Consider the following 14,184-nt stretch of genomic DNA (forward strand, 5'->3'; position numbering starts at 1 on the left):
GCAATATAGTGAGTATAATGCGGTGGGTGCAGCACTCCTTTTATACAGAGATGGCTGGATATGCTTGGAAAGAGGTGAACAACCATGTCCAACTAGGATATGAGCACATGCAGAGCAAGGGTGTGCATGCACAAGGTGCCAACATCAGACGGCCTACACCTGCTCACGAATGAACGGCAGGGAAAAAGGGTGTGCCGATAAACTTAGAGAGGCAGGGAATATATCAAACCTACTCCTTTCCCCAGCATATTTGTGACTGCACCTGTTGAAATGGTGAAATATGGCCTAAAAGATACAAATGTGAGACTTACCCTGGTCTAGCGGCCCCTGCTATAGAGCCACAGTTGTCCTTTCATTCCACGTGTCTCTAGCTATTTGTTTGAATCTCCCAATTCTCCCTCTCATACTGAAGTGAGAGCCATATGGCACTTTTGTTTATATGCAATCAGAGACACTTACTGGACTGTGCTGTCCGGGCTTCCAAAACTGGGGTATACACTCCCAGGCCCAGCTCAGAACGGGCTCCCAGTTGGAACTTGTAGAGTGTGTCTGGCTTGAGTCCTTCAACTGCATATGATGAAGTCTGATCAAACTCCACTTTATGCTAGAAAAGGCAAGAGACATGTTTTCTTTTTATATGAGTTGAAATTAAGAAAGAGTATGGCCTTTGGTGTTATTTCATCTCACTCCCATTACAGCCCTGGACCAGTGTTGTAGTCATGAGATTATACAATTCTAAACATGTGTGTACTGAACAAACGCCCAGGGCACTGCATTTCTGTGGGAAAACGTCCACTTTTACACCTATTCAATGCTAGAGTATGTTCAATAGGCAATAAGGAAATGGTAAAAAAAGTTCTTCCCAACCACCCTAAGTCCCTACAGGGACATGGAGCGGGATATAAATAAAGTATTATTATTGACATAAAGACGTAATATGGCAATTATTATTATTATTATTACTATTATTATTATTATTATTATTAATTATTATTATTATTATTATTATTATTATTCCTCTTCCCTCAAGCTAAAATACTGTTCCTCCCACTACAACATGCTGTAATCTGCAATTCTATGTACAGTAAAGTCTCACTTATCCAACACCCGCTTATCCAACATTCTGGATTATCCAACGCAGTCTGCCTTTTAGTAGTCAATGTTTTTGTAGTCAAATTTTTCAATACATTGTGATGTTTTGGTGCTAAATTCGTAAATACAGTAATTACTACATAACATTGCTGTGTATTGAACTGCTTTTTCTTTCAAATTTGTCGTTAAACATGATGTTTTGGTGCTTAATTTGTAAAATCATAATGTAATTTGATGTTTAATAGGCTTTTCCTTAATCCCTCCTTATTATCCAACATATTCGCTTATCCAACGTTCTGCCGGCCCATTTATGTTGGATAAGTGAGACTCTACTGTAGTTTATTTACTGTATTTATGCAGAGCTTTTCTCACTCAGAAGGGGACTCTATATAGCCATAATACAAAACGGATAAAGTTAAAACACAGACGTAAATCTATGATTGTAATAGCAGTCAGTGGGATTTGCCTTGTATTAAGTTACTGCATCTGGCTTATTCCAGGATCTAATATAGATTCCTCAGGGCAAGTGGTCCTGGACAGAATGGTATACGTACGTTTCAACTTTCAACCAATTTCAACAAACACTTAGAAACAAGCAACACTGACCACAGAATCCACTTCTATCCAGTGGCCACTTCTGGAAGCGAAAATAAAATGCAGATCAACAACCCCTGCCCAGTGAGAGGATATAAATTGGTTCTTTCAATCAATTAAAAAAAAAACCATTGGATGAATGAGGTGGATTAAAACAAATTCTATTGAGACAGCATTGAAATTAAACTGTGACTGGTCTTAATTTTGGAGATACAATGTAAGAGGCATAAGGACCAGCCATCTGATTGATAACCTTTGATGTCTGAAATATTCATACAGAAATATGGTTTTGCTATTTTGACATGGTCAGGGATTCATTTGGCCTCTGTCTTCTCACATTGGAAGACTATACTGGTGTTAAGTTGAATTGAGTTCGAATGAAAATTACTTCTGCATGAACATAACATTTCTCCATGAAATTAGACCCATGTACAACACAAGGTGATGTTATAAGATGTGTCCTGTACCCAGAATCAACTTTGACATGGGTCTTTAATTAACTATGTATGAAGATGGCTCTCACCTGTACCCCATCAGCTGCTTCCCAGTATACCAGCTCATACTTGCTGATGCGCTCCTGAGAGGCTGGCAGCCAAGTCAGCATAATTCGTGTGTCAGACTCTGCCTCAGCTTGGAAGTCAGCTGGTTGGGCTGGAACTGGAGATCAATAAAGCAAGAGTGAAGGGGAGAGGAAGGGATTCTCTGAAAGATTTGGGAAATTTTATTTCTCCTCAGCTCCAAGTTCAAGAAAAGACAGCTATGTTCTTTTTAGACTAATGATTTATGCCTATATCACTTGTGAGCTATGCAGACATCCCTTTCTTATAAATAACATGTTTATGAATTCACAATGCTAATGACAGAATTAGTAAACTAAGTGATCAAAAGCTGTCCATCAATCTCCCCATTGGGCGCTCAGTCTGTCTCTGAATAACACCACATTCATGATTTTGAGTTCATAACATTGGATCCTGGAGATATCAGAGTAGAATAGAGCTCAGAGGGCATACTATTCAAACCAACATGCATGCATATATACTCACCACCTTGCTGGGTTTTGACTTGGATGATTTCAGATGGAGGCCCATCACCAACGGAGGTGAAAGCCAAGACACGGATACTATACGTAGTCCCAGTTATTAAGCTGCCCACAGTGGTGAGATGACTGTCATCGGTGTTATGCTTTTGCCACATACTGAGTGGCAGGTGTGAGTCAATGGTGTAATACACTCGATAGCCACGAATCAGACCATTGGGTTCTTCAGGCTGTTCCCACTGCACCAGCATGGTGCTGGCACTCAGCATCCGTGCCTGCACTTTCAGGGGTGCACTTGACGGAGCCTGCTCTCCTGTTCTTGCCTCAACCAGTTCACTTGGAGGACTTCTGCCAATGTTGTTTACAGAAATAATACGAAACTCATACTCTGAGAAGGGGCTTAGTCCACCAATGCTGTAACGGGTGGTTGCCACACTATCCACTTCTTGGAAAGTCCCTTCCAAAGACTTGGGCTTATACTGAATGACATAGTAGGAGATAGGATCAGCATTTCCTGAGTCCCAGGTGAGAGTCACACTAGTGGCAGTAGTCTCAGTCACTAATGTGTCTATTGGTGGCTTTGGCAGGGCTGGAAATAAAAGGGGAAGCTGTTAGTTATTTGATTGATGTATGTGCTACAATATGCAGAGCTATAAAGTAGGTTCAAACTCTTACTAATATTTTTATTTAAAAGCAGAAATCATTTCATAGTCAGCAACGTACATTTTTATATTACATATTAACATATATTGCTTGAAGTGCTTCTTAATGGAAGAGTAAACATAGCAATCATGTCATTAGATGTGCTCAAAGCACTTGCTAGCAGCTGGTTAAATAAAGGTAATTTAAGGAAGATCTGTTCAGGTTCTCCAAGGGGAAAGGGGTTCTTTAGTTGGGGCACATTTGAGGAAACCATGTTCAGGATCAACATCAAGGACAATTGTAGCTCCATCTGTAATCCTGTTATAAAAGCAACAGGAGTTTGAGCTGCAGGAGCATCTGGCTGCTAATATTTTAAAGAATCCCAGGCAATGTCAACTTCAAGTATTGAGAGAAAGGCATAACTACTCCAGCACAACTGCTATATAGCCAGAGAATAAGAGTGCATCCACATGTAATGTGGTCTTCCGCTTCTCCTACTGTCTTCTATCTTGCCAATAATTATTTTATTTTCTAGTGGATCATGACTTTTCATGATATGGCCAAAATATGACTATTTAATCATCCTGACCACATTATCTGTAGAACTCTTCTCCAGCACCACATTTCAAATGAGTTGATTGTCTTCCTATCGGTTTTCTTCACTGTCAGATTTCACAATCACATACAGACATACACTAAGGTATTTCTGTGTGTTGGCTGTTTAACTGGGTCACAGCTAAGTGCCAGACAAACACTTATGATTACGAAACTAAATTCTTTCTCCCAGCATCTGACGGAGTCTCTCTATCTTCCATACTGATTATCCCTTGGAGTTGAATTAGCGTAAATATTGAATCACATTAGTTATGTAGATGCTAGCCTGGCCAACAGAAATGAAAAAATGGCACCCGTTCAGGGTCTATTAAGTGAGCCAACACTGATATACCACCCATACAAAGCTGAAAACCAAATAACAGACGCGATTAATTACCATCTCTCTCCATGGAGATGCTAATGGAGAGATCACTGCCAGGTATGTCTCCATGAGACTTCCTTTATTACTTTGACATATGGGTATTTTACCTAGCACAGAATGAAAGGTGTCTGTATTTTACAAGAAACAACATGAGAAGGATAGGAGACAAATGTTAGGTCATATAAACAAAGAACAAATGTGGGCATGCTTTCTAAAAGTCTCATGACCAGTGTCTGAGTCAGTATTCATTCTTAATCTGAAAATAAAAGAAAATTCTACAGTAGTTTAGCTACTGTATTGTTTGGTGACTGTCAACAATAAACAAGTGAATATAATTTAGGTAAGGGTAAGAACAGATTGATGGAACTCTGTAGCTATATCACAACCAAAAATTTAGTCACAGCCACATTTCAAGCTACCATGTGGCACTGAGGGATGTTTAAGCACAGAGCTTCTTACCTTTTACAGTGATCTGAGCTGTTGCATGAATTACACCCAGTGAAGACATTGCTTCGCAGGTATAGTTGGCTGATTGAGTGATATTGGTCAGCTCTAGAACATTCCTGCCCAATGGCATGTCATCTTCTTTTGTCAGCTCCACATCCCCAGCAATCCACTTCACATAGGGCATTGGGGACCCCACTGCTACACATGTGAGATTCACGCTCCCTCCAGGCATCACCTCATGGTTGCTTGGAGGGATTGAAAATCGAGGTGGCACACGTCGCACTGAAACAAGGAACAGACAACTAGTAGGGTCACAGCCTAGGTTGTTGGCATTCATTAGCTTCACATCTGGGGGGAAGGGGGGGGGGAGGATCAACATTTTTCTTAAGAGGTAGCAAAGAAATCAAGAAAAACATAATCCTGTGAAAGCTGTTTACTTTTCTGCCAGACTTGATGCTCATGATTCTCCTCTTTGAGCCACTGGCAGTTCTATGAGGTATCCAACAGTAGAGCTGGCAATGTTTCCACCTTTCTTTCACCAAGCCTGATATCTGACCCTTAAAGATATCTCTCTTTCAGTGACATCCTACTAATTAGAAAACAGGTTCACTTCTTGTGAACACAGTGCAGTGAATCTCTTCTAGATGGAGCCACCTGCTCAATTGCTTAGTTTTCACAGCAAAGCAATCAGCAAGCCAAACCTATTTCGCAGAGGCTTTCCTTTTTAAATTACTGCATGCGTTCCCACTTGCCAAAACAGCTTTCCTATGGTGATGCAGCAGTAAACGTGGGCACCCTCACAGCCAGATAATACCATTTTACTAAGTAGGACTTTGTCTTAACAGATAGAAGAGCAGATCCAAGCTGGCAGCAGAGTGCCTGGCTGATGGGCCACCTCCCCATCTTTGGGGACCGTACTCCAGGAGACAAATCACTCCTCATTTCACCATGCAACACTTCCTTGTATTGCATTCAGCTTGGTTGTAGGCAAACCTTCAGATCCACTAAAGCTCCCTGGCTGTAGCTGCTGCATGTACTTCAGTCAAGGAATTGACATTGAGAAATGAGACTTCTTATCTACGGCTAGTGTTGTGGGCCAATTTAAGGTGGAATAGAGAAACACAACAGAGGACTATAAATCTTTGACTTCTCTGAGCAAACTCATTTCAGGTTTTATTTAAAAGGGGGGAAACACTGTAATGTGTATCTTCGGAGAAGCCTGTTTCTCTCCAATAGATACATCAGAGAGCATCTGTAGAAAGCCTTCTGCTCCTCTCTAATACCACACAGCGTCTCCATTTCACACAATCAAAGCTGGATGACGAGGGTGGGGTCTATTGAGAGTTAGTGAGGCAGACAATTTTGTTAGAGAGATGGGAGATACTTGCTCAGGGGCCAGAGCCCACTGGGAGCACATCATGTTGGGCTTCCTCCTGTGCCATCTCGAGCACAACAAAAACTTGTTAGAAACAGGGCAGCTGCTGACAGACGTGCTGACAAGACTCAGCTCAGGCTGACAAGCTGACACTTCCCTTAATCAAATTTTGCATGAGCTCTCTTTGATGATTCATTCCCAAACCAGCAGACTCACAAAACAGACTGAACACAGAAACCCCTGCAGTAACATGTACAACAGAGTGAGGGGTTTGGGGACCATTTCTACAGTACTATCAACAGTGTGTGCCTACTACACACTGCTGCTGAGACAAAATGGGGCTCATTAGCTGCCTTACCAGCTTTTTTTTTTTGAGAGGGGGAGATGACAATGTGCATGTTTTCAATTGTCTCCATTTATAGTTTTGCCATTTGTTTCTATTAAGCAATTATTTAATCTCAGATCAATAGTTACCAGTGAGAGGTTTGATATCTGGCTGGCAGAAACGCCCTCCCCAAAAAGACAAATTAAAGCAAACCAGTGATCTGACACAGTTATGAGGATACCCAGGTACTAGATGGACATGACAATGGGTCAACATGATGAGGTGGTTGTCCAACGAAGCCTGGTTATGACTGGCAAGAGACTCTTCTGCTAACATAATGGACATGGTACTAAGCCAGCACAGGAAGAGACTGTTCGCATGTTGGATCTCAATCCGGAGAAACCAATCAACTTCCCACCCGCTAACAAAACTGGTCTCAAAAAAGCGCAAGTTCAGGAATAATGCTACCGACCTGTGTGTGGAAAACATTCATTGATTTGACATGCACCAGTCAGGCAAGAGGCCAGGTATGGGAAAAAGCAGCTATTTAAAAAAAGAACTGAGTGGGGGCAGGTGAAAATGCACAGATATGCAGGCACTGGACAGAGGAATGAGACTGACAGGAATCCATGCAGAAGGACCCAAAGGAGTCTGTGGCATGCAAGGGCTGTGTTTGTCATCCACTCCAGTGAGAATCAGGCAAATTAGTTCCTACAAACACCTGTGTTTACCGAAGCCACCCTTAAAGGCATGCAAAAACAGAAGTTAGAATTAGAATTAGTCCCCACCCAAACAACACTGCCTGACATATCTCTCAGACATTAGTCCCCAGCTGTCTCCTCTGTGGGAGTAAAAGAACCTGTCAGGACCATGCTTGGAAAGAAAGAACACAGCTTGTGAATCTGCCGATAAGCTTTTTAGTTCATTCAGCAAAGTGCTATCGAGAAAACCTCTTGCCCTTTTTGAAAGCTCCTGTTTATTATTCTAGCGGCAAGGGAAGAGAAAAGGTTATTTTGACAATGTATCAGATATGGGTCCTTTCTAGCCCAGCCATGGGATGAATGGCAATGAAAATCTGTCTTCCTGCCCCAATTCCTGTACAAAACTAAGCACATTTGAAGACAGGCTGCAGGCGAGCCCTGTCTCCAAGGTTTGGTTACCCAGAGATAGGATCTGGGGATGGAGGGGGAAAATAACATTCGATCAGACAATTCAGCCAAATGCCAATCTTACGACTAAGCACTGACAGACATCTCCCAATAGCCAGCACTGACACTAAGCTGATGTCCCCTTTTTTCTACCAGCACCCTCGTATTGTAGCAACATTTCTAGATTGGTGACAGAAAAAAAGGTGGCCGGATGAGGTTGTCATACCTCGTTAATTTTTGAGCTCTGCATTCTCTATAAATGTTCTCCGTCATGGCATTGCTCCACTAATAGTTTAGGCAAATAACTGTGACTCGACAGACTGATGTCCAATCACTCTAAATAAGATAAAAATTGTGTAGTACAGCCAAAAGAAGCTGATTCTGTTGCCCAGAAGGTGGAAAGGATCTCCTTTCTCACTGACAGGCAGAGGAATGATGGGTACAGGTTTCAACAACTGCTAATCTGAAGCTTTTCCTCTCTCCCTGGCACCTCCTTGTTGTCTTCCAATGTTATTGCAAATACTTAAATAAAACTGCAGTAGGCGGGGATGAGGTGGAAGTGGGTGGAACAGGGTCCAGGAACTGGAGGCTCAGAAGTAAAGCAGTTCTCTTCTGTTCTTTCTTCTTCCATTAAACCAAACACTTGTAATACATAAATAATAGTTGGAAGGGTGAGCACAGAGATACTACTGTCAATCCAGGCTAGATTATAATCTAAAATGACTGCCTGGAAAACTGATAAATGAGGTAGATTCCAGCCCAACATCACCATATCACTCTATGGTAACTGGCACTTTCTTTGTATGCTGAACTCCATGGGATATGGAATGGGTCTTTCAGTCAATGTTAGATTGCTCCAATTTGGCGAGGGTAGAGCACATTGTATCCACAGGCAAGCATGTGGATCTGGCTTCCATGAGGATCTTATCACATTAGGAGCTATACATTTGCCTGTTTCAGGAACCTGCTGGAATCCTTTCCTGATTTACAAAGTAAAATAGAAGGCCAAATTGACTGAGATGCACCCTAATTTTATCAATATTTTCACAAATCATGCCACACATGTTTGGGGGTCAGGAGATTCATTCTTCTTGAGTAAAAACAGAAGCAGGCAACTTGAATCATGAATGTCTATGGCCAATGATGTCCAAGGTTTCTTTTAGCAGATTACATAGCATCCAGTTCACTGCCATTTATCCTTAGGAATGAAACAACGCATGGCTTGCAAAAAATGAACAATCCAAGAAACCTTCCCACTGAGAAGAAAGCATGCAGTTTGGGCAATCATTTGGCACTTAAAGTGGAAAGTAAGTGATAAAGCATATCCTGAATCATCACACAGCAGTGGACATGGGAAGAGCACACCAACAGAGACCAGATCTACATTTTAGGAGGTGGGGAGGAGAGAAGTAGGCAATACTGCGTAGAAAAGTGTTAATAATTTAGCATGCATTAGTGTGCACCCTCCCTGCATCCAGAGCAAATGGGCACAGATCAATCACCCTACTCCTCTCATATTTGAGCAGCTGCTTCTTGAATTTCATCAAACACTGAGGTCATCTCATTAAAAGTCCTCCTGCTGCTGCATTTCTGCTTCCATTTTGGGATATGGGCACTAAGCCATTGCTTAAAGCCAGAGAGTTATACTATCTATTAAATTATTGCAGTGAGGTTAGAAAGAAGCAGTGTTACTGGAAAAGATGAACAGAGAGGCACAGATTCAAATTGAAAGTGAAGGCCATCAGTCAGTCAACATTTCTTGAAGTGAAGTGTGAATTCAGACAACCAATTTTCATGTTACATGGAGTGCTATTGTAGTTGTTGCTGTTTTCGCTCCTTACTCAACATTAGGATTGATGTTAGATCATGTTAAACAGCTTTAAAAACCAACTGGTGACATTGTGGCATACTTCTTGGATAAATTTTAGCTCTCAGACTTTGAGCTCTTCACATAGTTTGACGGCAAGATCCCACATACAAATCCCACTTCATCTCCTACAGGCATTACATTTGCCTTATTTTGCTACATCTTCCAGTCATATGCTATTTTAGGGATCTTCATGGTTGATTAAAGTTCAGTTCCCTTCAACAGTTCTGAAATCTTGGTGTCTTTGTGGACAAAAAGTTGAACATGAGTCATCAAAAAGTTGAACATGAGTTAGGTGTGATGCAGCACTTTAAAAAGCCAATGGGATTTTGAGCTGCATCAAAAGAAATATAGTGTCTAGATCGAGAGAAGTCATGGTTCCTCTCTATTCTGCTGTGTCCAAATCTGGGCACCACAGTTCAAAACAGATATTGACAAGCTGGAAGGTGTCCAGAGGAGGTCAACTAAAATGATCGAAGTTCTGGAGACCATGCCATATGAGAAACGTCTTAAAGAACTGAGTATGTTTAGCTTGCAGAAGAGAAGGTTGAGAGGAGACATGATAGCCATGTATAAATATGTAAAAGGATGCCATAAGGATGAGGGTGCAGGCTTGTTTTCTGCTGCCCTGGAAACTAGGACTAGGAGCAATGGGTTCATATTACAGGAAAGGAGATTCCACCTGAACACTAGGAAGAACTTTCTGACTGTAAGAGCTATTAAGCAGTGGGACTCTCTGCCTCGGAGTGTGGTGGAAGCTCCTTCCTTGGAGGCTTTTAAACAGAGGCTGGATAGTCATCTGGCAGAGGTACTTTGATTGTGCTTTCCCCGCATGACAGGGAGTTGGACTAGATGTGGTTTCTTCCAACACTATTATTCCATGGTTTTGTGAAATAATAATTATTATCCAAACGGAAATCTCATGTGTTTGGCACAAATCATATTTTAGGCCAAAGTATGATTTTACTGAATTATTACTCTAATTTTGATTTTGAGGGACAATCCATGGAAACATAACCACTTCTTTGTTTAGCAACAGCTGTCTCCTTTGCTCTCCATGCCAAAAATACTTACCTTTTTCCCCAGCCGTTTTATAAATGGCATGAATCAGGCTCTGACATGCTGCACAACTATATAACTTTGCCATCTGGGCCAGCTTGCATCCATGGTTTTGGATTTGCAGGAAAGCTGGGCTAAAGCACTGGTGATTGGTCATTTCCCTTATATTGTCCAATGTCCAGTGTTCTTAGTTTATCCTGCCAACATCACATACTTTTGGAGGGTGGAGGTGACACAAATTGAAAATAGAATCAGGCATATTTGGATAACTCCTCCACCCCTTTTTTCCTGCTTATCACTATCCTCTTGAACTAAATCTCTTGATGGAAAGATTGCTCATGGAGCTTCATAATCTATTGACAGAATCACCAGCAGGAGGGAAATGACTGGAAGAAGGAAAATGCATTTGGAGTCTAATCTCCTCCTCAAACAATGCTGCACTATTTATGTTCTCAGTGCATTCCTGAATGCTGACATTTTATAGACAATTTCCAAAACAGGGTTTAGCCACTTTGGATTATATTTCAGCTATAACTTTTAGGACTAATTATTTGTACTGACAACCCTATACAAAAAAGGATCTATCATTGCATCAGCAGAGTGCCAACGAGCCATCACAGTTCGACATGGTGACACACTAATAGCAAAGCAAGGGAGAGGCACTGTGCCACTCTGAAATTTGCATTCATTTACTTCTGAAAAACACAGCAGTTAGGGGAGGGGGAAGGAAAAAAATGCTGTATCAAGATTCTTTAATAAATAACCTAGTAGCAATTATAGAGTAATAATTAAATGCACAGATGAACAGTACATAGTTGTAAGTAAAGCTAGGGTGGAAAAAAATCTAAGATATAATTATAAGTGCCAAACAAATGATAATTCCTTAAATATCCTACTGGAATGGTTAATACCTTATGTATTTCTTTTCATTATGCCTTCTGCCTGGGGGCATATATGGTGCTAAATGACACCTATTTTTGTCTGGCCAAGACTATTTCACATATGGCAATTTTGTACAAGGCTGTTGGACAACATGTATATTTGGGAGTCTCTTTGAAAAACAAATCAGCTTGGGTTTTTTTTTTTGCAAAATGTTTGCAAATCTAGAAGCTGCTGTGGTTTCAAAGTAAAAGAAAAGACAGTTGCATGATTTCCATGTGTGAAGGCATAAACTTTTATCCTAAATCTGGAATTTTGTTAAAAAGTGAAGTAGCCCTAAGTGACCGTCTGTCAGCCAAGCCTGATAATGCTGATACATGCCTGAGAATCCCACTGAAATAAGGAATTTAATTTCTTTGCATTATTGACCTTGTAAAAGCACCAGGCATGGAGAATCTATGCAGCTTTAGGTTATTTTCACAATTTTCCAGCTTCCTTCTCTGCTCAACTGCATGTGATTTTGTCCTCAACAAGCCCTTATTCAGTTTAGACTGGACACAAGAAAACTTTCTCACCCCACTGCTCTCTAAGGGGAACATATTTAGAGATGGATAATGAGAACAAAAGCTACTGCTCTGGGACAACTGCAATAGCAGCTCATTAAACATGCTCTAATTACAATCCTAATGAAGTATAGTTGTCAGTAGGATGAAGGGAGGTCTCTGTTTAAGGGCAAGGCCAAACAGATGCTTCTGAACAGCATTTTAGTACTACTGTATTAAACCAGAAGCACAAGAGTGCAAACACTTTATAAAAGCAAGTGCTTTTTAATGCAGACACCAACCACAAGTCCTGGCATGCAGAAAGCTCTATCCATTAGCCCTGCAATCACTACCAATAGAAAGGTACAACTGCAGTTTAGTCTGGTCTAAATGTTTTGGGGTTGCTCTTTGGTGGTCCAGGACCTCATTTGCTCCTCAAGTATGGCCAGCATTTCACATCCTCTGTTGCTGCTGTTGCTACTTCTAGCTGGACACAGAGCTCCATCCAAGTTCCTGGCCATCATGGATTCCTCTACTGACATCAAAACAGAGCGCCTGTATGACCAGCAAGAAGGAGGGAAGCACTTCTCTCCTTCTTCCTGGTTGCACGGATGCCCCTGCTGATGTCAGAACATTGCACCTGCTGATGAAAGCAGGGAAAGGTGATAGTGTCTAGTCTGGACAGCATTTCATACCCAGTCCTACTGTCCAAACTTATCTGAAGCTATGGGATACTCCTGGATTTCTAGCAAACTCCAGAGTATTCCTGGGCTTTGTCCAAAGCAGGGTAAAGTCAATTTAAAGCACACACCAAAAAATCCTATGATCATCACCAAACGTCACTGTATGTTATGGGGACAGCCAGCCTTCCATTTGGGTTTATTTGCAAGTATAAACAAGCCCTAAGCCTTTTTTCAAAAACTGCTGTGTAGATATACACATAACTCCCAGTATTATTAGCTCTTATCGTATTTTGTTTTTATTGTGTAGATAATGCCATGAGTGATTTTTCTCTCACAAAAGGAATGTTATCAGGAATTTTAAAAAGTGGTTATATGTGGGAATCTGTTCAGGCTGTGGAACTGATGAACTCCACCAAGCATTTTTTTTCTTAATCCCAATGCCAAATGGCTTTTACAATTTGTTAGTTGAGGACTGGAGTTCCCTTTGAGGAAAAATATTGGAACTACTCTTGTTTACCACCAAAACTATGGTCAACTAATCACATTCCATTTGACACAACAGCACTTGTAATAAGAGAAAGAGGCAAGACAGTGGCAAACCTCACTTTCTCTAGTACAGTGCTTACTCTTGCTAAGGTTTTGTCTAGAGCAGAGAGTCATTGTGAGATTCAGGCTTGCAGACTATACTCCTCTAAAGAAAACGACCTAACATATGGAAGTTCTGTTACTCTAATAATATCAGCTGTACCGGGTGTTTGAAAAAGAACTCCCTAGTTTTAAGTATAAACACATAAAAACTAGGGAGTTCTTTTTCAAACACCCTGTACTTTATGTGTATGTAAGTATAGCATCTAAGGTAAGGACAAGTAGTCTCTGTTGATTACGGCATAGAATGTTTGCCTTTTTGTATGTAAGTTGCTCTGAGTCCCATTGGGGAGAGAGGGTGGGCTATAAATAAAATTGTTGTTGTTGTTGTTGTTGTTGTTATTATTATTACAATTCAATCCTCTAGATCAGTGGTTCTCAACCTGTGGATCCTCAGATGTTTTGGCCTTCAACTCCCAGAAATCCTATCAGCTGGTAAACTGGCTGGGATTTTGGGGAATTGTAGGCCAAAACACCTGGGCACCCACAGATTGCTCTAGATCTTGCTGAATTGTAACTTCCAGCATTTCCCATAATTTGCTTTCCTGATTAGGGAACACATGAATTGCCATGAAACATCATTAGGAGGTTGAGTTTGTCAACCTTTGTTCTAAAGTACACATGTCAAATGTAAGGCCCGTGGGCAGAATTTGGCCTGCCACATGATTTTATGTGGCCTGTGAGGTTTTCAATGCCAGGACAACATAGTTACACTTGCACAGTCTTACAATTACAACTGGCCCTTGGAAGGCAACCATAAAGCTGATCTAGCCCTCTGTGAGAATGAGTTTGATACCCCTGTTATAAAGGGAGGAGGTCAAATGGAAGTACTTTGTTTCATTCAGAAAAGAATTCAGGGATTGGAAAAGACTAC

At 41.1% G+C, this 14,184-nt stretch overlaps 1 protein-coding gene across 17 annotated transcripts in view; it reads right to left on the minus strand.

The window, feature by feature from the left end:
* The window catches only part of ptprf (protein tyrosine phosphatase receptor type F), a 654,269-nt gene that overhangs the window by 93,965 nt on the left and 546,120 nt on the right, over nucleotides 1–14,184 (minus strand). For all 17 annotated transcript variants that reach the window (XM_062979663.1, XM_062979673.1, XM_062979678.1 and 14 more), the window contains 4 exons: nucleotides 4,800–5,069; nucleotides 2,730–3,311; nucleotides 2,210–2,343; nucleotides 460–604 (listed from right to left, as the gene is read on the minus strand). In XM_062979663.1, coding sequence (XP_062835733.1) covers nucleotides 460–604; nucleotides 2,210–2,343; nucleotides 2,730–3,311; nucleotides 4,800–5,069 — 1,131 coding nt within the window. The remainder of the gene's footprint in view (nucleotides 1–459; nucleotides 605–2,209; nucleotides 2,344–2,729; nucleotides 3,312–4,799; nucleotides 5,070–14,184) is intronic.

This window comes from Anolis carolinensis, chromosome 4 (genome assembly GCF_035594765.1).
Source record: "Anolis carolinensis isolate JA03-04 chromosome 4, rAnoCar3.1.pri, whole genome shotgun sequence".
NCBI lineage: Eukaryota > Metazoa > Chordata > Lepidosauria > Squamata > Dactyloidae > Anolis > Anolis carolinensis.